General features: G+C 48.8%; 2 protein-coding genes across 2 annotated transcripts in view; one reads left to right on the forward strand and one right to left on the reverse strand.

The window, feature by feature from the left end:
• The window catches only part of SLC4A5 (solute carrier family 4 member 5), a 55,795-nt gene extending 45,820 nt beyond the window's left edge, over positions 1–9,975 (forward strand). The window contains exons 19-24 of the mRNA XM_040993675.1: positions 2,623–2,691; positions 3,259–3,432; positions 5,252–5,407; positions 6,793–6,877; positions 7,701–7,768; positions 9,495–9,975. Coding sequence (XP_040849609.1) covers positions 2,623–2,691; positions 3,259–3,432; positions 5,252–5,407; positions 6,793–6,877; positions 7,701–7,735 — 519 coding nt within the window. The 3' untranslated portion in view covers positions 7,736–7,768; positions 9,495–9,975. The remainder of the gene's footprint in view (positions 1–2,622; positions 2,692–3,258; positions 3,433–5,251; positions 5,408–6,792; positions 6,878–7,700; positions 7,769–9,494) is intronic.
• A 1,818-nt stretch (positions 9,976–11,793) lies between these two features.
• Positions 11,794–24,059, reverse strand: MTHFD2 (methylenetetrahydrofolate dehydrogenase (NADP+ dependent) 2, methenyltetrahydrofolate cyclohydrolase). Its single transcript, XM_040993676.1, has 8 exons — positions 23,929–24,059; positions 18,115–18,299; positions 17,006–17,128; positions 16,176–16,328; positions 15,237–15,344; positions 14,361–14,453; positions 13,971–14,096; positions 11,794–12,995 (listed from the first exon to the last, which is right to left on the reverse strand). Exons 1-8 carry the CDS (start codon positions 24,027–24,029, stop codon positions 12,832–12,834), a joined length of 1,053 nt encoding a protein of 350 aa, XP_040849610.1. The 5' UTR covers positions 24,030–24,059; the 3' UTR covers positions 11,794–12,831.
• Positions 24,060–24,463: the final 404 nt, after the last annotated feature.

A 24,463-nucleotide genomic window follows, 5' to 3' on the forward strand; every position in this document is an offset into this window, starting at 1 on the left:
ACTCAGATGTGGGATGTGAGTCTTCAGCCGCTGCACCAAACACCTGCCCACAGTGTGCTTTGGCCTTGTCTCTTGCTCACCCTTAGCCATGACTCTTTGGATCGGTCAGAAGCCCTTCTCTGGGGCCCGTGCTGCTGTCATGCTCCCAGTCTCCTGCAGGAAGGCCTCAACCTCCTACTGCTGGTGCTGTGGAGCTGTGGTGACTGCTGGGTCCTTTCACCCGTGTGCTGAAGCTGGTGCAAAGGGGCACTTTTGTGCCACTGTTTATTTCACTGCTATTTGGGAAGGGCCTTTCCCTGGAAGATTGGTGCTTCCCTGAGGAAGATTGGTGCTGATGAGCAGAATGCTAGATCACAGCCCTGCCACTGGTAGGAGGTGATGTCATGGCCTTTGTGATTGCTAGGGGAGCTGCTTGAGCCTGCAAGTGGACAGTGTCATCCATTGGATAAAGCAATGACTACTGGTAATCAGTAGTCACTGGTAATTAGATATCATGATCAGTCACTGGCAATTAGATATCATGTCACCTGCCACCTACCTCTGTCCTTTGGTGTAGTTTTCACATCCATTGGGGCGAGAGAAGTTTTAAGCCATGTAAATCATGTTACAGCTATGGTTTATTGTTTTTGTTGTTTCCTCAATTGCTGCTACAATTAAGAGTTATTAGGACAGTATTATTGTTCCACAGCCAGGCAAAAAGTCTCCTAAATCATCAACAGAAGGAAGCAGTGTCCCTCTAATTCCTACTTTTTTTTAAGATTTATTTATTGTTATTGCAAAGTCAGATATACAGAGAGGAGAGACCGAGAGAAACAGCCTCCATCTGATGATTCACTCCCCAAGTGACCCCAATGGTCGGTGCTGCACCAATCTGAGCCAGGAACCCAGATCCTCTTCTGGGTCTCCTACGCGGGTGCAGGTTCCCAAAGCTTTGGGCTGTCCTCAACTGCTTTCCTAGGCCACAAGCAGGGAACTGGATGGGAAGTGGGGCTGCCAGGATTAGAACCGGTGCCCATATGGGATCCCAGCGTGTTAAAAGTGAGGATTTTAGTTGCTAGGCCACAGTGCCGGGTCCCCCTACTTTACTTTAAGTTCAAATGTCTTGAAGTCACAGCATATAGGTCCAAATCATGCTTTGTGTCCTGAAACGAACATAATTTATAAGAGAGGTTAGAATTTCTCAGTGTTCTCAGGTGGGATCTCCGACTGAGACAGCCTGATTCTGCACAATGTTGTGTGCTTGCCAGAGAGCTCCAACACAGCCACCCTGAGACCAAGACAGGGCACCCTGGGGACTGTGGAGAGCCATGGGAGCAGAAAGGGGGAGAATAAAAGGGGCAGAAATTTAGCTTAAACAGGGGGTAGAGAAATGTCCAGAACAGCTTTCAGAGATCTGCAGTGATAATGGCAGAACAGTATGAATTCTAGGATTAGTTGGTTGATTATTTAAAAGGCAGACCTACACACAGAGAGAAGGAGAGACAGAAAAATCTTCCATCTGGGGCCCGGCAGCGTGGCCTAGCAGCTAAGGTCCTCACCTTGAACGCGCCCAGGATCCCATATGGGCGCCGGTTCTAATCCCGGCAGCTCCACTTCCCATCCAGCTCCCTGCTTGTGGCCTGGGAAAGCAGTCAAGGATGGCCCAAAGCTTTGGGACCCTGCACCCATGTGGGAGACCCAGAAGAAATTCCTGGATCCTGGCTTCGGATCGGCATAGCATTGGCCGTTGCGCTCACTTGGGGAGTGAATCATTGGATGGAAGATCTTTCTCTGTCTCTTCTCCTCTCTGTATATCTGACGTTCCAATAAATAAATAAATCTTTGGGAAAAAAAAAAATCTTCCATCTGCTGACCCACTCCCTCAAATAGCTGTACCAGCCAGAGCCAGGCTGCTGTGAAACCAGGAGCTTCCTCCTAGTCTTCCACATGGGAACACAGATCCAAGGACCCAGGCCAGCCTCTGTTGCTCTTCCAGGTGCATTAGTAGGGAGCTGGAATGGAAGTGGTACACCAGGGCTGGAAACAGTGCCCATATGGGATGCCAGGGCTGGAACCAGCAGGTGGAGGTTTAGCATACTCTACAGCAGCTCTGGCCCCTGATCCCATCTTTTAAAGAGCAGCAAACCACCTGTGTGCATGTTTGAACAGCAGGGTACCCACCAATCTACTCATAGTTCTTTGGTTACTGGAGGTTATTTCACACAATTCTGTATTTTCTTCTCTGACAGTAGATGGTGCATGAGTTTTATTAAGTGGCTTGGCCCTGCCGATGCAGGTCAGCTCACCCAAGGTCCACAGCCTCCGGCAGGCGAAGCAGCTTTGGGGGACCCTCCACTGAGGCTGGAGGTGAAAAAGGACTGGCAGGAGAGGGCAGAAGGCAGCTTATGGAGGCACTCGGACTTGCCACAAGTCCACTCCCATCAGACCACATACATGCGGGACCAGCAGAGGAGCCACAGGCTGGGCTCCCCGTCCTCTCTGACTCCAAGTTTGCTGAACCCTCAGTACTGCCAAATCACAGGGCTCCCCAGCTGCCTCAATCCTGTCCCTCAGTACTGGGTGACCAAGGCCCCCCACCCCGCCTCAGGCAGGGCCCTGTCCAGAGCTGTGTTCTCGTTTCAGTTCATCCCCCTGCCGGTGCTCTATGGAGTCTTCCTCTACATGGGCGTGGCCTCCCTCAACGGCATCCAGGTAAGGCTCTCCAGACTGGTACCACGCGCAGCCAACGTTCCCCATGTGGTCCTGTGTCACTGAACTCCCAAAATCCTGCTGTCCCAGTTCACTGAAAGGGCATAAGTAATGATACTGCCATTTATTTGCACCACGCACCAGGGCACATAGCTGTAGTGGGCATTTTACAGGTGTCATTCATTTACTCCCTATAATTAGGGGGTAAATGAGCTGCTGTGATCCCCATTTCACAAATGGTCAAACTGAGTCTCCGAAACCAAACCTAGGTCTTACTAACTAGAATGAGAGTTTTACTGTTCCTCCTTTCTCCTCCCCAAGGTGACTCCACAGAGGAAAACATTTTCTTTTACTGTATTTATATGAAATCCCATCCCCCGTCTTGGATAGTTTGTGTTGCATTGAAGTTGCACTTTTCTTGTGACCATCTACAGGGATCTACCCCCTCTCTCCAGCCCCTCCTATGTGTCCCTAAGTTCCAGATTGGGTGTCCCTGCTCTAAGACCCACCGAGGCACCCCTACACCTAATCCAAGCCCTTCCAGGCTGAGCCTTATACTGTCTTCACCAGTTCTGGGACCGCTGCAAGCTTTTCCTGATGCCAGCCAAGCACCAGCCAGACCATGCCTTCCTGCGGCATGTGCCCCTGCGCCGGATCCACCTCTTCACCCTGGTGCAGGTCCTCTGCCTGGCCGTGCTTTGGATCCTCAAGTCCACAGTGGCTGCCATCATCTTCCCGGTCATGGTAAGGTGACCACAGGCTCCCCACCCTGGCCTGCTCTGTCGGGAGCGCCCCCCTCGCACCTGTCCTTGGCCTTCTCATGGGGAACCTGACCCAGAACAAGCTGAGAGCTGTGAAGCCCAGGAGGGTGGTGAGCAGGGGGGTCCTGTGGCACAGAGGAAGCCCCATCCCCCTAGGGGGCGGGAGAAGCCATTCCCCACTGCTACCTGTCAGCACTTCTAATTCAGAAGTAGATCTGTTTGCAGGACAAGTCTTCCCACCATCCCAAAATAACAGAATTGAAAAACATAACTGGTGAGGGAAAAGAACCAGGATCAGAGATCAATCAAAAACCTCAGAACCCAGTGTCAGCATCAAGTTTGGGACTGCAGGAAGGCACACACGAGTTCTTTGACTACTCTGGCCAATTTCACCTAGATGTGAAACTATGTCAAAAAAAAAAAAAAAGTTAAAGGAGCATAGGCCCCTAGCACAGGCCACTGGATGCCTGGCCCCAAGGTTGAGGACAGCTGGAGGCCTAAGTGGACACAGGTGAGACTTGAGGCGTGCGCTTCAGGGAGGGCTCTGGTCAGGGCCTCCTGACCTTGGCTACTGATTAAGCTTGATCCAGATGAAGCCAATCTGAATCTATGCAATGGGGAGCTGAGCCTGCAGGTGCACATGGGCATGCAGCCAGGATCACGAACAGCCTCTCGCAAAAGAAGCAGGTCTGCCATGGCAGCAGCCTTCAGGCCTCAGCGATGGCCAGGGATACTGCACAGTAACTGAGGCTTGTAGTTCCTGCGCTATCCTGTCTGGCAGCACCCTGGTGACCCTGCCTTATAGCTGAGCCAGCTGAGCCTCAGGGAGCATGAGGGAGTAGGGTGCAAGGAGCAAGATCAGAACCCCTGCTGATTGTTACAGACGCACAGGAAAGTCCCTCTCTGGTCCCAAGCTTTGACAGATACATGGAACAGTGATACCATCACCAGAGCAAGAACACAGAATGGCTCTGTCACTCCAAAAGGCCCACCCCTCCCCACTGCTCCTGGCATCCACTGGTTTGTTTCTGCAGCCTGGTTTGTCTTCTCCATCTCTGCTCTATTCCAACAAGCAGCAAGAGTGATGAATCTGTGCTCGACTCAGCTGGGAGCCATTTCCAGTCTGATCCTTATTAGCCAGTTCTTGGGGGTAAAGGGGTAACATGTGTGACTGGCTATCTGGGCTTGCTGAACTTGTAAGAGCTCTTTGCTCTCTCCCAAAGAGCACTTGTTTCTTAGTGTAATTTGTTGGTCCTGAACAGAAGCAAAATGTCAAAACCGGCCATTGGAAACTCTAGATGTCCTGCCATGCTTTACTCAGCTCTTTGAAAGTGGAGATTATAAACTCCCAGAAGTAGGGCAGACAACGGATCTCTAAGTGTGGTCCCTGGACTGGCAGCATCAACATCACTTGAGGGATTCGTTGGGGATGCTAGTTCCTGGGCTTCACTTGAGACCTGCTAATGCAGAAACCCCAGGAGGAGCAGCTGGTTCAAGCCCCCATCCCACCTCCCCTCATCCCCTGGTTCTGAGCATGCTTAGCTTTGGGAACCGCTGATGTACAGAATTATGATGTTCCCCTCTTGCCAGTTCCTCTTGGTCACTCACAAACTTGGTCACCTACTGGAGGAAAAGCCAGCTGAAGGAAAAGCCACCAAAGGTGGGGGATGGTGGCTCATGGGAACTTGGGGGTGGCTCTAGAAGGTCGGCCCTAGAGAGCCCACTCCCTGCTGATGGAGGGACCCTGAGGCCCCAGTTCTCTGCAACTCCCCACAGGCTCAGATTCCCTACACCCTCCACAGATCCTGGGCCTAATCATCGTCCGGAGGCTGCTAGACTTCGTCTTCTCCCAGCACGACCTGGCCTGGATTGACAACATCCTTCCGGAGAAGGAGAAGAAGGAGAGAGACAAGAAAAAGAAGAGAGGGAAAGGGGCCCGCGAGGACAGTGACAATCAGGTGGGAAAGTTGTGAGGCCTGGGCAGCCAGGAAGCGTTGGGAGATCTTGCGGCCACTTCCACCGGGACAGGGAGGGGGCTCCTCCGGTGGCATGAAGCTGTTCTGGGGGTGATTCCAGCAGAGGGCTCAGTTATAGGTGTATGTGGCCTCCAGGCAGGTCAGAATGAAGCCTGTTAGTTGGACACCTCTAGTCCATGACTGGGCAGTGAACGAGTGGGGTGGGGCACCAACATGCAAGGAGACCCTGAGGGACCTCCCTAGGATGGGAGCAGGCCTGGGGAGAGTTCTTGGACATGCAGGAGCAGCTGGGCACATGCTTTCCTTGGACCTGCCTGGGAGATATTAGAGATGCAGGGGATGGGAGGGAAAGAGTACTCCTGGCAGTGGCTGCATCACCCAGGTGCCTGGGACTACCTGCTGCCCCCTTTGCCTTTTTCCTCCCTGCTTCCTTCTCGTCCCACCCTCAAAACTCTCAGAGGTCCATAAAGAGCCAGGCCAGAAATCATATTAGCAAAATGCTAAAAGGCAAGATTGACTAGTCCAAGTGCAAGTTACAGAGAATGAAACTGTCCCCCTAGAAGGGATGTGATATGCCCAAGATGGGCACAGAGCTGAACAGCTAAGAGGGGAGTAAGGAAACTGCTCCTGACTAGGACATTGTTGCTATCCAGTATGCTGAGCTGTCCAGGCCATTCCCTAACACCACACCTAACCTGGAGCTCACCTTCCTGTTCCCTCCTTGCCCTTTTGTGATCTTGCCTTTGTCAGACATGAGCTGCCCATGGGCAAGTGATAAGTGGCAATTATATAATCTTCTGATGACAGCAAGCAACCCAGACTTCCCTGGTCCTTAATTACTTTCTGCTCCCATTCATATGCTTGTTGTAGATGCTTTATGAAGGTGGGTTCTGAAAACAGAGTCTGAGAGATTTTTTTTAAAGGACATTTCTTTGGTGGATTCAGCCCCTGAATATTTGAGGAACTTCTGTGTGCCAGGAACTATTCCCAGGCTGAGAAAACACATCTCTGGATGATGGTGTATTCGATGGGAATCAGGACTGGGTTTGCACTAAATCACTTGACACAGCTTTACAGCAACTCAGCTAGTGTGTGGGATTCGGTCCCCAGAGACTGGTTCTGTGACAGGTGAAACTGTTTCAAGGGAAACATGCTCAGAAGAGTTCCACACTATGGACTCTGCATGTCTAGTACAGTGGCTAACTCTGTCCGTGTCCCTGGGGGTCCTGGAGCACATGGCGTGCCCCTCATTGTCTAGTCTGTGTGGAAGATGGTAGTTTGCATGCTGCAGAGCATGTGGCTTTCCAAGAAAGCCAGAGTTGTCATACTGATGGTGTTTATCAGCTTTTCCTACTGTTTCTCTCCAGCCCCAGTTCCCTCCTCCCTCAGTTATAAAGATCTCTATGGAAAGTGTCCCATCAGATCCCCAAAACAGTATCCAGTGTGTTGCCAGTAAGTAAAAGACATAGTATCTCTCTCCTGCTCTCTATTGCTCGCAGCTCTTCCTTCAAGTGACTTCTGTCTGTATTGCAGAAGATTCAGCACTGTGCATGGGAGAGAACCCAATTGCTGGGCAGAGTGCAGGGAACTAGGACTTCCCACCCATTCCAATGGCCTGACTTCACTTCGCTCAGGCCCTTCCCTGGGTCACTTCAGAACATGTCCATCCTGACATGGCCTCTGAGCCTTTTGTGTTTTCCAGTTGTGGGTGAAATGGTTCAGAATGCAAATCAGAGGCAAGCTTTCTGTCTGAAGGATAGTTATGGTAGGACTGCAGGCCCCTTGGTTGTACTGTGATTGGCCCCCCAGAAGGTGTCTGCCTGGGAGGGTTCAAACTTCGTTTACCATCCCGGGAGCCCAAGTTTCTGCTTGTCCCTAGTGCTCTGAGCCTTGCATTCTCCTTAAAGAGGCAGATCTGGGTGGGTAGCAGGGTATCCTGCCAGGACTTCCTGTAACCTCCAGTCCCACCATGGACTCCTCCTGTTCTCAGACCCCCTTTGCATCTCCATCCTACCATCCCCTGTCTTCCTTCCTTGGCCCTCCCCGCTGCCTCACACCCTTCTAGCCTGGCTGAGGCCCTGGGTGTGAAGGAGGAATTGGGCCAGAAGCCACCATCTTGGCAAAGCCCTAGCATTCCTCTTGGGGATATTGAACACAAGGTCAGAGAGAAGAGAAGTGAAGAGAAGGAAGGGTGGGGTAAGCCCTAAAGAAGTAGGCTATTCTTCTGCACAGAGCTCAGGCCTGCGCACAGCTGACACTTTGATTCTCATGCCAGGGAAAAGATCTTCCAGTTGGAGTTACTCACTCTGATGCTTCCTTCACTGGCTCAGAACTCGATCGCAGGTAAAGGCCACTGGGTAGACTCTTTGGGGATTAGACTCAGCCACAGCCAGGAAGGTGAGGGACTAGGATGTCCCAGCCTGGCCCATGACACAGTAAAAGGTCTTGGCTAGGAGACAAGAGACAAAGGTGGAGGGATCTGATGACCGTGGGGGCCAAGTAACCTATGTGTCTTCTTGCCATGTACCATGGGGTTTCAGCCCACAAAGTTACCCAGTTCTAGAAAAGGAAGACACTGAAGGCCAGGGTTGGAGGGGGGGAAAGTGGAATGGTGGGAAACCTGACCTGATTTTAACACACATTAAAGCCAGAATGAATGGACACTAGAGCTGAAATATTTGAGGATGTGTGGACTAAAATACCAGTTTTACTGGTCATAGCAGTCCCCAGGAGAACTAACTAAATGGCAAAGATTTAGTAGAGGTAGGAACAGGAGTCAAAGGGCTAAGCCCCTGATGTCAGGGACCCCCAAGCAACCATGGTCCCAGAGCTCTTAACAGAATTCCATGTATATGAACAGAGGGAACAGCTTGATGATGCAGCACAAGGGGGCTCAGAATGGGAAAGGGAATCTTGGAGGCCCGAAAGCTTTTGTCTCAGTTCTTTCTGTAGACTCCAAGGCACGGCCGTCCTTTTCCTACCTGGGCCTGGAGTGGACAGGGATGGCTCTGAATGAGAACGAGCCCAGGCAAGGGCCCAAGCTAGCCCAGATCTAGAGGCACACGAATCTCCACCTAGATAACACTCACTGAGTTTGTAAGAAAACGCTTATGGGATCTTCTAATGATGAGGCAAAGCTGTCACTACAATGCCAGGACACAGCACTGGGGCAGCCCTCCTCCAGGAGGCTGCTGCCCAGGAGTCCCATGGCCAGTGTACATCTCTGCCTTCCTTCCCATCTCAAACCCACAACCAGGGCTTCATGCCCTAATCTACTGGTCTTTATGTGCATACACATTAGGAGAAAAGCAGTTTAGCTCTCCTGAACCATTTTCATTTAAAAATAACTTATACCAAGTCAGATTTATAATTCCCCAGGTTCAGGCAGTGGAAGAGGATTTGGACCAGGTTGAAATCACAGCCATATGGAGATGGCACTGCTCAACCACACTGGTGTTTTGCCAAATCTATGAAACTAGAAGGATGGAAAGATGACTAAGTAGCAAGATTGCCTTTCAGGGAAGAGAAAGCTCAGCAACATGATCTAGTTTGATAAGGATTAAGCACCAATGATCTGAGAGCATGATGTTTACTCCTGGGGGTTTAAAGATGTATAAACTGAGACAGCACTGTGCATGAAAACAGAATCTAATCTGTTTCAAAGCAGAGAAGGGCCAGGGGCCTCCACAAGGGCTTAGTCTTCTGGAGCATCTAGGAGAGATTCCATGGGGACCAGCCCCAAGGAGGGGCAGAGAGGGGTAGCACAAGCCTAAAGCACCATGTAAACATACAGGGCACAGAACAAGTAGAGGCCACCAGCGAAGCTCCTGCCTGGCCACCCAAAAGAACTTGGATTCTATCCTCTAAACAGAGAACTAGGCAGAATCCTGACTTAGAACAGTGTGACAGTGATGTGGGACAGGGAGAGACCAGTCAACATTCTGTGGCTGAAAGGGACGCAGATCGTGATGTGTTCAGGGTTCCTAAGGCAAGAGGACTTTGATCAGAGCTCTGCTCTGGGCAAGAGCCAAAGCCAGCTGAATCATCCTTCCTTCCTCCTCTTGTCCAGCATCACCTTGCACTTCAGAATTTCCTGTCCATCTTCACCTGCTTTCAACTACTCCCGGAGCCCCGTGTTCATGGTGCCACAGGTGAAGATAGAGATGGAGTCAGACTATGACTTCACAGACAAGGACAAATACGGAAGAGAGGCGGACGGCGAGACCACTCTCTAGAGTGGCACAGCTTCTCCCAGATCGGGGGCAGCGAGGGCCTAGCTTAGTCTTGAGCACATGAGAACATGACCAAACTCTTCACTTCTCTGTGCCTGTTTCCCTGTTTCCCCATCAGGGAGATTCCTATCTGATAGAAAACAGACATCTGTGACAAGTCCTGCTTAGATATAGCACTCTCACCTTCCCTTTGCAGTTGAGAGCCTAAACATTAGACAAGATTTTAAAATGCAGTCCAGCACAGAAACTACATACTTCTGACACGAAAAAGGCCTGTCTCTCCAAACTGTAGCTAAGATAAAGGGGCAACGGCACATTTATATCACTGTCTTAAAAGGTTAGATTTAAATCTAGATGGTCTGAAAGAATTCTTAAAATACTGTTATGTCGATAGGTCACAGCTGGAATATTTGAAAAGTTCTGTCTTTTCTGTCTTGTTCCTTTTTCAAAGTTTGGACGACCTGCATTAAGGGCCTCATTCCAGAAATGTGATGGGTGGGTGGGGTCTTCCCCAAATGGATAAAACAGTTCCAAAGTCTGCTAGAGGGAGAACCAACACTTGGGTTTCTACAATAAAACAATTCCTGCGAACTCTTAAGTCACTGGTTGGACCAGCCAAATGAGCTTTCAACTGCTTCACTGGTTTCTCACATTAAGTCAGATTTCTTTCTGCATTTGGATAGGTCTTCCAAAATCAAACCTCCATTCATGTGAACATCCCATATTAGGCAAAGCTAATTTAGAAATTATAACTTTGTAACATTAACTGAGCTAGTACTTGAGCAGAATTAGATGCAATTTGGGTAGACTAAAACCTGTCACTGGAGAAGCAAATTCTTTTTCCATGAAACTTAACACTCATTTTATCTTGAATCCACACCTAAAAAGTAGCCAAGCATCTGACATTCACCATCTCTTAAAACAAGCATCGATTTTGAGTATATCATTCTGGTTACTGCATTTACTCATGACACATGCAGGCGCTTTTTGTCTCCAAAGACAAATGACAGTTGATTATTAATCTGAGTAGCAAAACTCATTGTCTTGGTTAGTGGTCTCTCTTCACTTACCTCAGAGCACCCTTCCAACATACTGCTGAGGTAAAGCTCGGTAGCCTACCCATCCTCGGCAGCACATTTACTTAGCTATTCAGGAATGCAGTGACATCACTTGGGCTTACATCTCAATTTTAAATTTTCCTCTGTATCCACCCTGGGATAGCTAACATTCTACCCCTAATGTGTGTTTCAAAGCCTGGATGATTTGGAATAGCATTTTGTCCAGATTAAATTGTAGAACTGTTATGGATTCAAGAGTAACTGTGCTTGATGAATCAAACAAACTGTAAAACTACAATGTTAATTTTTTTTGTTGTAAATTAATCAGTCATTTTTACCTAAAATGGCATTTCTATTTTGTATATATACATTTTTATCTCAATAGCTTTTAACAGATCGGCATATTGCAAGTCAGTAATTTTATTCCACCTGTAATGCAACTGTCATTCAATAAAACTTAATATTGTCTGCCCACTGTGTTCCACATTCAGTAATGCAGGTGAGCAGTTATAACTGTAGCTCACTGATCAAAAATACTCCCAACACACTGTCATCTTTCTTCCCCAGAAAACTATCCAAAGGATTAAGCCAGCTGGAAGAACAAGGAAGGAGTAGGTCAACTCCCTGATAATTCTCTCTCCCATCTCAACATGCCTAGAGCAGGTGCCATCTCAGCCTACATTAAACCCCTGACACACATCTCTAGTTGAGAACACAGGGAGGACCTAGCTGGCTGGCAAGCACCTTCCTAGCAGCAGATCTGTGCCAGAAACACGTTATCAGAAAAATGGAGACTTGTACCAGGCAAGCACATCAAAAAGTGCTTTGTAGCAACATGTACCTTCAACCATGGTTTAGCAAGCACTCAGAACAAGAGTCATCACTTAAGTGCCTCTTACTGATTGAATCCCTAGTTCCACACTAACCTGTTGGAATGTAAGACTTAAAACGAGTAGGCTGGTGTCTCCATGGGTCCTCAGTCTATTCTGTTATAGAAATAGGTATCACCAAATATAAAGATTATACTCAGTGAAGAAAATTGTATCTGGTTAGGTAATAGTGGCAGGAAGACACAGGCTTTCAGAAACTCATTCCACACCAGACAGATGTGTTTTATTTAACACGCACTCACACATACAACCTCTCACAGAAAATCTTAGAATTAAGCTCTTCAAACCTGGGAAAGCCACCACAGCCCATGGTGGAGAGCAGGCAGCTACCAGCGAGTCTTTGGTGGAAAAGGAAGTTGGAGACTTGTACAAGCTGCTCTTGTGATTATCAAGCCCAAGTGGTGGTTTCCAAAAATAGGTTTTAAGAAGTACCAAAGATATCATAGCATTCCCACCCCCCAACACCCGCAAATAAAAACTTAACAATGAAGTCTAAGGCATAGCAAAAGCCAAACATCACAATAAATGTGAATAATTTACAAAACAAATCTTCCAACTCTAGAAAACTAAAATGGGGAGGCCTCTTGGAAGGGTAACAAACCTACAAGGAGAGCTAATAGCAGCCACAGAACTCCAGACACTGTCCCAGCAACGGGGAAGCTCAGGAACATGACTATGTGCACTCTTCTTTCCCATCCAGTTCTGTTCTTACACAAATCTGGCTCTCCATCAGCAGGTACACACATTTGCAATTTTTACTACTCAGTTACCATGATTTCCTCTTCACCTTTTCCCTAATTCTCCCTAGCAACATTTTTTTTTTTTTCCTTTGGTTTGACTGGTTGAACTCAGAAGGTTTGGAACCTGAGATCAACTCTTATTGGAATAGCACTTAGGAAATGTAATCCTGGAAAAGGCAAACTTTCAACTGACATGACTTCACAGAGTTATCATCCATTCCTGACGGGACAGTGGCTCCCACATTAACCATTAGGCTACTTGCTTGTCTTGGCTAGATTACACACCCCAGTGTGCCACTGGCCTCCCTCCCTATGGCACGACTGTAGAGCCATGTGTGCCAACTGCCACCCATTTAAACTTTCAATAAATACACAGCATCATTTTAAACCATCACAAGAGAATAAATTAAAATATATTGCATTTTCTGCCAGCCCGCTTGCTTCTTGAGTTGGTTTGGAGGGCTGCCCCTGGCTCGCAGGCACCAGTTAGCTGGTGGCTACTCCACGCTCTGTAGACTTGAGCACTTCCCGTTCTTCAGCCCTCAGCACTTTCTTGGCAGCAATAATGGTGTTCTTCATTAGCATTGCCACAGTCATGGGACCCACACCCCCAGGGACCGGAGTGATGTAGCCGGCTTTCTTCCTGACGCCTACGTGGGAACAGAGACAGGCATGACAGATGCATGTAAAGGAAAAGCAGGAGTGCACATGGCACCTTCATAAGCATCAAAGTCACTCAGAAGTCATATTCTCAAAAGTAAGGATTTTTTTACTTTTAAATTTTTATTGGGCCCAGCGTGGTGGCCTAGCAGCTAAAGTCCTCACCTTGAATGCACTGGTATCCCATATGGACGCCAGTTCTAATCCCAGCGCAGCTCCACTTCCCATCCAGCAACCTGTTTGCGGCCACAATGGCCAGAGCTGAGCCAATTCGAAGCCAGGATCCCGGAGCCTCTTCCAGGTCTTCCATGTGGGCGTAGGATCCCAAGGCTTTGCAAAGCTTTGAGCTGTCCTCCACTGCTTTCCCAGGCCACAAGCAGGGAGCTGGATGGGAAATGGGCCACCAGGACACGCACCAGCACTTATATGGGATCCTGGAGTATGCAAGACGAGGACTTGAGCCAGTAGGTTACCGCTGTTATGATCCAGCTTCCTGTTTATGGGCTAGGAAGGCAGCAGAGGATGGCTCAAATCCTTGGGACCCTACAACCACATGAGAGACTTTGGATCAGGTCAGCACCAACCATTTCAGCCAGTTGGGTAGTGAACCAGCAGATGGAAGATCTATTCTCTGTGTCTCTTTCTGTAAATCTGCCTTTAAATAAAAATGAGTATGTCTCTAAAACAAAGCAAACAAAGTCACAAATCTGTTTTACTTGTAATGTAAGTCTAAAGAAAAAATCAGCTTACTAAAAAGTTTCTCTCTGCTCTCCACAATTTTATCATATACCTAAATGACCCTAAAATGGCTAAAATAATTTTAAAAAGTATTTCTTATGAAAACCATTTCAATGTTATTATCAGGATAACATAAGTTTAAATGCTACATTCAAAATATGTTCTAAGTGTCCATTAAAAACAGTACTGATTGGCTTTCTATTTTTTATAAAAACTAAGCCATTTACCTTCAAAATCCACATCGCCAACCAGCTTGGGTTTAGCAGTTACGGGGTCTTGAACTCTGTTTATGCCCACATCGATCACTGCTGCTCCCTCCTTAATCATATCTGCGGTGATGAGGTTTGGGATGCCTAGAGATAGAGATGGGTGAACAACTCAGGACTGAAAAGGAGACTCTACCTGTCACATTCTCATGAAAACTGTTCATTAGGAAACCACCGCAGAGATTCTGAGGTTTTAGAAAAAACATTCAGTCTGTAGTAACAATACAGTGGAATGCCAGAAACCAGTGTCCCTTCCCCTGATGTAGCTGCATGTGTGAGTACAGGAAGTCTGGTCATCAGGGAGTGAGACAAGAGGTGTGACCTCACTCCTTCCCGCCCCAGCTTCCTCACCTGCAGCGGATACTACAATATCCGCGAGAATGGTGTGTTTCTTCAGCTGCTCTTTGGGAGTGTAGCGATGGGATATTGTCACCGTGGCATCACCTACACAGGGAAAAGCAGATGGCTTGACTGCCAAGTCAAGGGTAGGCCTGGACTGAATCCCAACCTGTCACATCACCGTACAAGTTCAGAATCTTGCAGAACTAATGCTTCTGCCACAGTTTCTGGACAGATAAATAACCTCTATTTTTTAAAGTTAAACCTAGTTTCTTATAGCTCGCTCTTATGGTCCCAGCTCTGTATTTTAGAGTTACCGCAATTAAATTTACTCCTGCTAAGCAGACTCTCAATTTTACCTATTATAATATCCTTCCTTTATTAATTATGGCAAAAGATCTCTGGAAAATAGTTGTTCTGTTATATCTGATGTAATCAGGGAAGGCCATAGTTATAATAATGAGCAGTAACCAATTTGTCTTTCAGTTAAATTTAATAGAATTTGGCATGACATAATCCAGTCATCAGTTTAGTCATTTACCACAGCCCAAAATGTTTCTTCTGCTAAATTCTAACTTTAAATGAAGAACCGCTTCTCAGCTCCCACTACCAAAGCTGTAACTACACGATTGTAAAGCCTACTTATACTGAACACTTGAATTTATTTCTGAGGCTAGTTGCACAATAAATGAGTATTAAGATAAAACTCTGAGGACACAAGCTGAACTTCTCTTCCAGGGTCACCATCTACACAGCCGTGAATTCATCACAACACATTCACACAGTAGAGCGAAGGGAATAACACCATCCAACTGTCCACTAGAAAGCTGTCGAAGGTTCTCATGGCAGGGACGAGAAGGGGCGTGGCGGGGAGGGCAGGTTCCTTACCTCCAGGCCGCTCATGTGCCCCATCCGTGTGCAATAACATTGCAATGGGCATGCCAACATTTTTGGACCTTCCAGCCACAACCACATTCTTCCCTAGGGTTGGGATGCCTAGGAGAACATTTCAAATACATACATTTACATGCAGCACAGAACCAGTCTATGCTGAGAATGAACATCAAAGGAAAAGGAAGTCAGATGGCCCAGCCAGCATGTAAATCCAGTTGCTCTGTTTTGGTTTTTATATATATGGGCATTTCCATCAAGTTGGGAAGAGACAGGGAAAGAGAACTTAACTTTCCTCTTCAATAAAGGGAGCAGGCCTTTTGATTATTTAGTATATTTGAAAGACAGATAGACTTTCCAGCTACAGGTTCCCTCCTCAGATTGCTTCCAACAGCCAGACCCGGGACAGACTGAAAGCCAGGAATGAAGGGCTCAATTTGGGTCTCGCATATGAGTCACAGGGACCCAACCACCTAACACCATCACCTGCTGCCTTCCCAGGGTGTGCACTAGCAGGAAGCTGGAATGGATAGTAAGGCCAGGACTAGAACCCAGGCACTTTGACATGGCTTACAGAACCCTAAGAGGCATCTTAACAACTGCACCAACCCTCATCCCCATCTCCCCAGTGAACCCCGTTCTGACTGTGGAGGATTTCTTGAGCTTATTGTCTCACCTATCAGCTGGAGCTACCACATCCAGCGAGGGCTAACAGACAAGAGTAAGTACCGTGTGTCCACAGAACGATTTGACTGTGCACTAATATTGAATCTCAAGTCTCCTGTGCTAAGGCTCTTGATTAAATGGCAAAACCCATCCAGGTATCTGCGAGAGAGGTCAGCTGTGGTGTGTGGTATGTACCCTGGATCTGCAGGGATTCTGCAAGGGCTTCTTTTCTAACACTGACCCAAACATCCAACTCTGGGCAATGCCTACCTGTTCGCTTAATTATCTCCCACACTCCCCACGGGGTGGCCGGGAGCATGGAATCCTGGTCCAAACACATGCGCCCAACATTGATCACATGAAAGCCGTCAACATCCTTGTAGGGGGACACAGCATTGCAAATCTTCCTCTCATCGATGTGTTCTGGGAAAAAAAAAAGAACCCTGTCATTCCAATCCAGTCCCGCACTTCAATTTACCTCCGCAATAGACCTCATCATCTGCAGAGAAGGGCCGCACATCCAGCAGGGCCCAGCTACCAGGGTCAATCAAGGCCAATATCCTCTTTTTTTAAGATTTATTTTTTATTGGAAAGTCAGATATACAGAGAGGAGGAGAGACAGAGATCTTCCATCTGATGATTCACTCCCCAAGTGAGCACAATGGCCAGTGTTGCGCCGATCTGAAGCCAGGAGCTAGGAGCCTCTTTTGGGTCTCCCACATGGATGCAGGGTCCCAAGGCTTTGAGCTGTGCTCGACTGCTTTCCCAGGCCACAAGGAGGGAGCTGGATGGGAAGTGGAGCTGCTGGGATTAGAACCGGTGTCCATATGGGATGCCAGCGCGTTCAAGGCGAGGACTTTAGCCGCTAGGCCACGGGCCCAAGATCCTCTTTTACAACAGACTGCTTCCACTATCCTTTGTATCACAGCCTCAGTATCAAGAGGAGGCACTGGTTTTCTGAGCAAGTCGGCCCCGTGTCTTAGGAAACCCTCCCTCATCCAGTTTACCTTGGCTTTGGATGAACCCCACATTAAGAGCTGGGCATACGAATTTAACTAAACCTCTCTACTGCCTGGCAAATATGTGGACCCCAAACCCACCTGGAAGAGGCAGCTGAACGAGGAGACCATCCACATTGTCATCGTTATTGAGTTTGTTAATTAAATTCAACAATTCTTCCTCTGAGATTGATGCTGGCTTCACAATTGTCTCGCTGTTGATTCCTGAGGGGGAAAAAATATGGTTTAAACCACATTGGCACATTCCATGGGCATGGCTAAGCCGCTGGCCACGCTTGGTATCAAGCAGGCTTCTTGTCATCACCCGTCCTGGTGGCTAAGGAGCTGACTTGGCTCCCAAGGAACAGAAACAAAGAAACTTCTCAGGTGTATAGGCATGAAAGTACAGGCCTCGCAGCCCCACACTTCGCATAATCGGTCTTTGCAATCTTTCTTAACCTTATTTTATGGGCCAGAACAACTAAAAGCATTTATCTTGCTAGTTCTACCATGCTAGCTCCCAATGTCTTCACAAGAGGCAGTGTGAAGGTTTTTAATGTTATCAGTGAAAAAGGCAGGTATGCAGCAGCCCTGCCCTGCCCTACAGAACAGAAGGGCACCTGGAGCTCAGGCCACCGGCGCGGAAGCACCAGATGAGTGGGCAGAAGCAATCCCGAGCCTGCCCACCTGCCTGTAGTCCCAGCATTCTGTAGTACCGCACAAAGCTCTAGCACACACCCGCATGACAGGCTTTGGACTCAATCAGTGAAGAAAGAGAAAACTGAATTGTCAGAAGTCCCAGCATTTCCTGGACCTCCAGGACTGCGGTCTCAGCCATGGAGTCCCTGATGCTTCCCAATAGTCTGTTGCTCAAACTTCCCCCACCTCAGCCCCTTGGCCTGCACAGTACAGGTGCCCCAACATAAAGCCACTCAGTGTCACTCAAGGAGGCAAGCGTAAAACACCTGCAAGGTCACCTGCACCATGCTCATACCCAGAACTGAACTTACACCTCTGGACACCCCAAGAATCTCAAACACATGCCACCCCACCCTAGCCCCTCCAGCCTGCCACATAGATCCAGCCCAGTTTCCTCAGGACAAATTCTAGCACACTGGCCTCCTGCACTGGGGTTTTTCACTTCAGAAAATGCAGGTGCACTGACAATGGCACGCACTTCTGATAAACCCTGATTGAACAGTGACACCTACCCACGTCAGCAGCTGCCCTGGTTTTGTTGAGAACGTAGGAGTGACTGGCAGGATTCTCGCCCACCAGGATGACGCTCAGATGTGGTCGCTTGTGGCCAGAGGCCACCCACTCTTCCACCTCCTGCCGTACTTCCTGCTTGATCTGCTGGGCTAGCTTCTTTCCGGAAATGACCACAGCCTCGTTTCTGCAGAAGGCAACAGAGTCATACAACCAAACATTACCCTGGCATTGTGCAAAAGGTAAAGCCATGGCCACGCAAAGTTGTTATGGATACCCGAAGCTTGGGTTCAAAGACCCTGGTGCCCAACCCAAGTACAAATGAAAGCTCAAGGGCAGATTCCAAGGGGCAAGTGTGGGCTCAGCTACATACTGAAGGGGACAAGGCTGATGGAGTTGAAGCAACTGACACCTAGTTCTCAGTCCCGACGAGCTGAGGCCCCTACCTCCTAGTGTCTCCTCCCCCGCTGTCCCCTCGTTGAGGGGTTCCGCTGTGTTTCTCTGCCCTCTCTCCACCACGACCTTCCAGTTTCTCCTAGATCTACTCAGAGTTCATTGAGTCATATGTTTCAGATGATTTCTGTTAGTGGACTGATTCTTGGTGTTTAATAGTGCTTTTATTTTTTTATTGCCTTTTTTTAAAAATTTTTAACTTTAGTTTTATATTTGCATTTTACTTCAAAGGCAGAGAGACAGAAACACAGAGTTTATCACAACCAAGCTCGCTCCCCAAGTCCCTGCAGTAGCCAGGGTTAAATCAGGAAGGAGTCAGGTGGCTGGGACTCCATCTGTCTCCCGTGCAGGTGTCAGCAACCCCAGCAGAGAAGCACCATTTGTTGCCTTCCATTGTGCACATTAGCAGGTTTCCCACTAGGCACTCTGATGTTGGATGTGCGTGGGGGCTGGCAGTGTGGCATAACGCATAAATCTATTTCCTGCAGCACCAGCTCCTATGAGGGCACTGGTTCAAGTCCCAATTATTCCACTCTAACCCAGCTCTCTGCTAATGTGCCTAGGCGGGCAGCAGATGTGGGAGAGCCTGATGGAGTCCTAAACGCCTAGCTTTGACCTAATCTAGCCTTAGGCATTGTGGCCACTGGTGGAATGAACCAGCACTTAGAAAATCTCTCTCTCTCTCTTTTTTCTAATTCTGCCTTTTTTTTTTTTAAGATTTATTTATTCTTATTGGAAAGTAGATATACAGAGAGGAGGAGAGACAGAGAGGAAGATCTTCCGTCCAGTGGTTCACTCCCGAAACGGCCGCAATGGCCAAAGCTGAGCCAATCCAAAGCCAGGCGCCAGGAGCCTCCTCTGGGTCTCCCATGTGGGTGCAGGGTCCCAAGGCTTTGGGCTATCTTTGACTGCTTTCCTAGGCCATAAGCAGGGAGCTGGTTATAAGGATGGGAAGCAGGACTACTGGGATTAGAACTGGCACCCATATGGGATCCCGGCACGTTCAAGGCAAGGACTTTAACTGCTACGCTATCGCACCGGGCCTAATTCTGCCTTCTAAGTAAGTGAAAACATCTTAAAAATCCCATGCAATCAAGGCATTCCCTTTAGTTTCTGTCCTCAATATCATGAATTCAGTGTCATGCTCCAACCTAGAGACCAGTGAACATCAGCTTCCTTGCAACAGCACAATTTTAATTCTCAGAAATGACATCACATTGGACATTTCATATGGTCAGATAGAATTAATTCTCACGGCCATTTTTAGAGCTTTAGTAATCTTAAATCCCCCAGGTCCGCTCTTTATTTGCATGATAAAATAGCATAAATTTTAAGCTACACTGTAGCATCTTAGATTTCTTTTTTAAAAAAGATTTATTTATCATTATCAGAAAGGCAAATCAGATTTACAGAGATAAAGAGATACAAAGATCTTCCATCTGCTGGTTCACTCCCAAGTCACCGCAATACCAGAGTTGAGCCTATCCTAAGCCAAGAGCTTCTTTCAGGTCTCCCATGTGGGTGCAGGGTCCCAAGGCTTTGGGCTGTTCTCCACTGTTTCCCCAGGCCACAAGCAGGTAGTGGAAAAGCCGGGGCATGAACGGGTGCCCATATGGGATCCCGGAGCTTATAAGGCAAGGACTTTGGCTACAGAGACATGGCTCTGGGCCCAGTTTCTTATATTTAATGCAGTATTTTATAATCATCTGTTTTGCATCCTGTAAAGTATTTAATTTCATAATTTGCTGGCTCAAATCTTATGGAATCATGTAGCATTGCAGACAATGTTCTTAGCATTTAATTTTTATGCATAGTATGGTCAATTGAAATAGTATTAAGTCTACATAACTGTACTCATACATCTTTTTTCCAATCATTATTTCTTAATAATATAGTCAGACAACTGTTTACGTGGCATTTACATTGTATTAGGTATCATCAGTAATCTGCAGATGATTTAAAATTTTGAAAGGATGCGCATACATTATAGGCAAATATTTGTCATTTTATATAAGGGATTTCCACACCTGAGGATAAGATACAAAGGGATTACTGTGTGTATCCACAAGTATGCATACACACACACAGACATATACATGTCTAAGATGCACAGGCATCTTATACAGACCGGTAAGGAGATAAACTGCATTCATAATAATATTCAGTGAGAAGGACTTAGCTTGCACTTCATACAAAGTTGCTTTGGAAATGATGCACTTTGCATTTGGACCAAAAGCAACAATCTACACTTAAGGACACAGGGTTCTGGAAGAAGTCAGCGTTCCAAGTCCCAAGCTTTGCTTTCAAGGGCAGGTTCTGGATGTTATGCCAGTTTACTTTTAAAACACAGCATTGTCAAAGTGACACAGACCAAAAACAAAGCCACAATGCATGACCAGATTTCACAATTCAAATGTGCTCCAGCTGACCCCTGCTCCCCACATCCTATGAAACATGACATAGCCCTGTGAGTCACTGGCACACTCATGGATTTCCCATCATCTCTTGTGCCCAGAGAGGAAGTCGGTAAAGTAACGGTTACCTCTCCCCAAAAGAAACAGGCAGCAGAGACAGAGCCATCTCGGAAAATCAAAATGGTTTAGCCATCATTTATTTAGCAATTCAACGCTTGCATAGATGTCATTTGAAAAAAAATAATTAGGGCCTGGGCACTGTAGCCTAGCGGCTAAAATCCTCACACATGCCAGGATCCCATGACTGCCAGTGTCCTGGCAGCTCCACTTTCCATCCAGATCCCTGCTTGTGGCCTGGGAAAGCAGTCGAGGACGGCCCAAAATCTTAGGACCCTGCACCTATGTGTGAGACCTGGAAGAGGCTCCTGGCTCCTGGCTTCAGATCGGCTCAGCTCTGGCGATTGAGGTCACTTGGAGAGAGAATCTTCAGACAGAAGATCTTCCTCTGTCGCTCCTCCTCCCTCTATATCTGACATTCCAATAAAAATAAATAAATCTTTTAAAAAATTTTAAATCAATGAATTCACAGACTAGGGAGATGATTAGTTAAATGCAAAATGAAAACCTGCCAGGAGCATCTTCATCTCGCTGACAGCTTTAAGGACTGCCATTAGTCGTTTTGGCAAGGGTTCTATTATATACTAATAGGGAAAGACACAAAGGGAAATAGCACTGAGGTGCTTATTGCTAAGTACTGTAGCCAGCTTATTCTCATGGCTACCTGTGAGCTGTAATAGCTCTGTTCTACAGAAGACAAACTCAAGGCTAGCAGAGACAAGCAAAGCTCTGCAAAGCCCCAGTCCGCCTGTGACTTCAGCACCCCCTTCCCTACATGATGAACCTCAGCCCTGAATGCTCCAGAAGGAATACATAGAATGGGATTTCTCACACTACAACTGGCAGTAGGCAAAGCAGCAAGTGGGAGCAGCATAAGCAGGTGCATGTTAGGAAAATACAGACTGCCCACAGAGGCATGTCCCCCCTAGGATCTTCCAGCAGGCAGGGGAACCGAGGAACATTTGTAACCAGGAGTGTAAGCATCATGTCCTTGTTCTTTTACATTTACCTGTTTCACTTTTATCTGGAAGGCCATGACAGAGGCAGAGACCTTCCCTTCACTGGTTCACTCCCCAGACGCCTGCAACAGCCCAGGCTGGACCAGGCTGAAGCCAGGAACCTGGAACACATTCCAGGTGTCCCAAGTGGGTGGCAGGAAGCCAAGTGCTTGAGCTGCCTGCCCGCCAGAGTGCCCATGAGCAGAAAGCTGGATCAGAAGCAGGGGTAGAACTTAACCCCAGGTGCTGTGAAAGGGGAAGGGGGCGTCCCAAATGGTGTCCTAGCCAGCCCTGAAGTGGTCTGATTCTTTAAGTAATGAATTGGAGCATCTTTATACAGAGGTGTGATCACAGGCACACGTGGCCAGTGCCCAGAGGCTCGGCAGAGGACGGAGAGTTGTGGGAAACGGGACTGGAGAGGTTGGCCAGGATCATCAGGCCAAAGCAGGACTCTGAATGTCCCCTCCCAGATGTGTCTTCAGGGCCCCAAGGGGCCATTCTCTGCTTCTGGTACCTGGGAGGTGTCCCTGACAGCGTTTCTGCAGCAAGTGAAAATTATCAGGTGTTCACTCCCTGATAGGAATGTTTACTCCACCACGGAGATATTTTTCCATCACCTCTGAATTTACACACCTGGCACAGCGTCTGCTACATGGTCAACATCGGCTAGAGGGAAAAAAGGAGCTGCACAAGGCATGGGTTCCAGCCATGCCAATGCCCTAAGAATGTTCCAGGTGAGCCCAGAGCTGGGGAGAGAAATCACAGCCCCTCCACAAGACTCTTGAAGCCCAGGCTTGAGATTTGAGTGGGTGTTTGGCACAGCCAGTTTGTGATGCCTAGCTTCCACCTCACTCAGCCCTGGCTGTTGCTGGCACTTGGGAAGTGAACCAGCAGATGGAAACTCTCTCTTTCTTCCTCTCAGTGTCTGTCTCTCAAACAAAATGAAAAAGGGGGAAAAAAATGAATCTGAGGTCTAGAAAGTTGAGGAAAATCTAATGAAAACAAAGAAAGCTTTTCCTTTTCTCCAGGACATTTTATGTTTCTATCTCTCTGTCATTACAATAAAACACAAATAACACCAAAATTGGTCATCCTACCCCCGCCCCCCAGCTGCACATCTTCATAAAGTTATGCAACCAGTATCGCCATCCATCTCCAGTACCCTTCCTCTAGTCAAACGCAAACTCGCTCTGCATGGCACAATAACGCTCCATTCTTTCTACCCTCCCCCAGGCCCTGGCAACCTCGGCCTCCTCAGCCTGGCACTGGCCCGCTCGGGGTGGGCTGCAGTCAGAGCCAGGGTGACCACAGGGCACCCAGCCTGCCTGCGGCGGGCAGAGACGCGCGGGCCACGCCCCCGGGGCGGGCAAGCGCGCCGGGCGATTTCATCAGACTGCACCGACCGCGGCCGCCGCTAGGGCCCCGGCAGGGCCGGCTCGCCCAGGGCTGCTCCGCACGAGCCTCGGCCGCCGCTCGCCCAGGAAGTCCTCCCTGCTTCCTCCGAGACTGCTCTCTGCATCCCAGCCCGGCTCGCCCGGCGGGCTTCCGCTCGTTCCCTTTCGTTAAATTCCCACACACATCCCGGGCGGTCCCACAGCCCCTCGGTGCCTGTCGGCGGACTGGCCCCGTGCGCCGCGGGGAGACCGGCTCCCCCTGCGGTGCCAGCCCACCTGGGAGCGAGCACCTGGGTGGCGGACTGCGGCCACGGCTCGGGGCCACGGCGCCTCCCGCCACACCCCCTCGGGCGCCGGGATGCTCGGGATGGACATCCCTCGGTGCGCGCTCGGGAGCCCCGGTAGTCCTCCACCTCCACAGCCCTCCGGACCCCACTCACCGGACGGCAGCGAGGTGGAAGGCACGATGCCGCAGGCGGCAGCTCTGCGCGGGCCGGAGCAGCCTGGCAGCCAACACCGAGCAGAGAGTAGCCGCAGCCATGGCCCGCACCGCTGCCCGCGCCGGGAGGGAAGCGCGCGCGCTGCCTGCTCGGTTATACCGGCGCCGCGTGGCAGACCCCGCCCTCCGCCGGCGTCCATTGGTCCGCGCCCCGTCCCTCCGGCTGTCGTCGGGGTGGATGGCGCCGAGGGAACCAATCGGTTGATTTCATCAAACGTAAGCCAAGTCCCTGGAGCGAAGCGGGGGGCGCAAAGCGGGGGCGCGAAGGACTCTAGCTGTCCGCGATTGGCCGAGAAAGTCAAGCCCCTGCCACGGCTGATGTTACCAAAGCCGAGACCCCGAGCGATAGCAGGTTCATTCATTCCTTGAACAAATGCCTACTGTGAACCAGGTCCTTAAGGAGGGGATTACAAACACAGGCAGGTGGAATACCAACGAATAGAGAAATGTTGCCTAGAAGGAAAGACGGAGTAGGA

The sequence above is a fragment of the Ochotona curzoniae genome, unplaced genomic scaffold (assembly GCF_017591425.1).
Source record: "Ochotona curzoniae isolate NIBS_2020 unplaced genomic scaffold, NIBS_Ocur_1.0 contig_883, whole genome shotgun sequence".
Taxonomy (NCBI): domain Eukaryota; kingdom Metazoa; phylum Chordata; class Mammalia; order Lagomorpha; family Ochotonidae; genus Ochotona; species Ochotona curzoniae.